The sequence below is a fragment of the Octopus sinensis genome, linkage group LG11 (assembly GCF_006345805.1).
Source record: "Octopus sinensis linkage group LG11, ASM634580v1, whole genome shotgun sequence".
In the NCBI taxonomy this organism is placed as follows: domain Eukaryota; kingdom Metazoa; phylum Mollusca; class Cephalopoda; order Octopoda; family Octopodidae; genus Octopus; species Octopus sinensis.
Window position 1 is genome coordinate 23,467,291 of NC_043007.1, and position 2,500 is coordinate 23,469,790.

At 38.9% G+C, this 2,500-nt stretch overlaps 1 protein-coding gene across 6 annotated transcripts in view; it reads left to right on the plus strand.

The window, feature by feature from the left end:
• LOC115217220 (soluble guanylate cyclase 88E) overlaps nucleotides 1–2,500 on the plus strand; it is a 441,284-nt gene that overhangs the window by 312,594 nt on the left and 126,190 nt on the right. For all 6 annotated transcript variants that reach the window (XM_036507237.1, XM_036507236.1, XM_036507240.1 and 3 more), the window contains one exon: nucleotides 1,320–2,112. In XM_036507237.1, the coding sequence (XP_036363130.1) occupies nucleotides 1,320–2,112 (793 nt within the window). The remainder of the gene's footprint in view (nucleotides 1–1,319; nucleotides 2,113–2,500) is intronic.

Sequence of the window (2,500 nt, forward strand, 5' to 3'; positions counted from 1 at the left end):
CTAGTTTGGTAGTGCTATCGAAGGCATTTACTGATTTGAGATAAACTGTACAGACATGAAAATGCTATCGGTATGGCCCGTCCGAAAAGCGTGCAGAGCAACGAAACCGTTCTGCACACACGCATTCAGTGCTCGAGTGAAGTTATGTCGCGCACTTAGTGTTATGCGTGTGGCGGATCCAATTAACAGCTGGGTCCACTATGTAGATTGTTCCGCCGCCTTCTTTTAGCCAGTAAGCAGGTTGTCTTTATCTGTCTGGTGGCTTTGGTGAAAGGAGGTTGCGTGGTAGATGAGATTGAATGAGCTGAAGACAGACACTTTATTTTTTGGCCAAGCCCTCATCAACTTCTTTAAGTTTCACTTGAAAAGGAAAATGAAGGTGGAGAGTGAAGTGCTGCCTTCCGGCAAATTTTTTGCGAGGTGGATGAGTGGCGAGTATGATTTAGAGTCAACGGGTGTTTTGGGAACATACGCCTGTGGATCGAAGGGCAACTGGAAGAAGACAGGAGGAACATGGTTTTGTGGGTCTGTCGCCTTTGAGGAGTTTTTCTTCTAATTTTTCCCCTCTTTTTTTACACACTTTTTGTGTAATCCCACACTATATCGCTCTGTACCGCCATATATCCTTTAGTCAACTTTGTGGTTTATAAAAAAACAGTGTTTTCATCATCATTATTACCATCGCATCCTTGTAAAGTGTCTTTGGATCTGCAGTTCGTTCTTTTTCTTTCTCTCTCTCTCTTTCTTTCTCTCTCACCTCTCTTTTTCTCTTTTCCTCTCTCTTTCTCTCTTCCTCATTCTGTGTCTCTCAACCTCTACCCCCACCTCTCTCTCTCTCTAAAGAACTTTGACGAAAGCAGTGCGACGGCGCTTGACTTCAGGAAATCTTATGCTCAAGTTCACCCGGTGCACTCATTTTCCACTCCTACCCATCTCATATTCTCACTATGATTCGCACCTATCCCAGACCCACTCAAAAAGAATTTTACCCAATAGTTCTTCCTCAGACCTTCAAATAAATTCAAACTGAACATCAACTCAACTGATTCATCGCTCTGTGAAGGCCCATAAAAGTTGTAGGTGTTTCCGTGACTTCTCTGGTTAACTACTAGAAACTATGTGCATTGTATATGAAAATGTGTTTTAAAGCTTTGTAATGGCCACTAACATATCGTTTTCTTTTTTCTTTCATGGTACCTTCCTCGCCATCATGAACATTGACGATGACAATTACTACATTATGAACAACGTCATCAACATTAACAACAACCGGAAATTGATACCAACTCACAAAAACAATATCACATTGTTATAACTAGCCGTAAAGACAAAATGTATGGCATAATTATTCAAGCCATCGTCATCTATCTTCAGGAGACGTATGGAGAAGAGACATGGGAAGCGATTCGTCAACGGGCAGGCATTGAAGAACACAGCTTCAGCTTACATGAGAGATATAAGGAAGATACTATCGTTCGAATTTGTGATGCTGCCAGTAGACTAATCGGTGTCGATCGGAGTACCATTATGAACTCGTTTGGGGATTCTTTCGTTGCCTACGTGAGTAAATATAACTATGACCGCATCTTAAAAGTGCTCGGGCGAAACCTCCGAGATTTTCTCAACGGGCTTGATAATCTTCACGAATATCTGCGCTTCTCCTACCAAAATATAGTACCGCCCTCTTTCTTCTGCGAAAATGAACATAAAATGGGTCTGCACCTTCACTACCGCAGCTCGCGGAAAGGTTTTGTGCATTATGTAATCGGACAAATTAAAGCCGTCGGTAAAACCTTCTACGACACTGACATTGACGTTAAGATCATAAAACACGAAGAATCTGCTGACTCGTCACATGTCATATTTGATCTGAGGTTTCAAAACGAAGGTTTTGATACTCAAGTTAACAATAAGATCGATGACAAAGACCAATTCAAAGTTCCAGCTTATTTTTTTCGCAATCTTTTTCCATTCCATATTCAATTCAAAAAGAATATGGATATTGTAAGTGCTGGCTCGGGACTTCGAGCAATTATACCAAATATAACGAGCAAAAACCTTCTGGATGTTTTTATTCTTCGGAAACCGGTTTTCCAGTTTAATTGGAAAAATGTAAGTGTATATTTTAATAATTATTTTTATATACTTATTTTGTTTTCACTCGTCATAGTCATTGTATAACTAACCATTCAAGAATTTGAGCTGTATAATAATCCAACAATAATATCTATGTCGCTTATTTGTTCACAAATCAGCGAATTCTATTTCACCTTCAAATAAGCTCCTCAATTATACACCAAACAATATTTCATAATGATTTTTTTTTTGTCAGATTAGATCTGTAAATGAATCTTTAACTGAAAAAAATATCTCATCAAAGTCAGCTTAAGTTAGGACAGTTCCCATTCTAGGCTTATAATTAGGGGCCTTACACAAACTGTTTCATTTGAATAGAAGAGGAAAACACATTCGTTGAATTATCAAAGATTTTATTCATAAA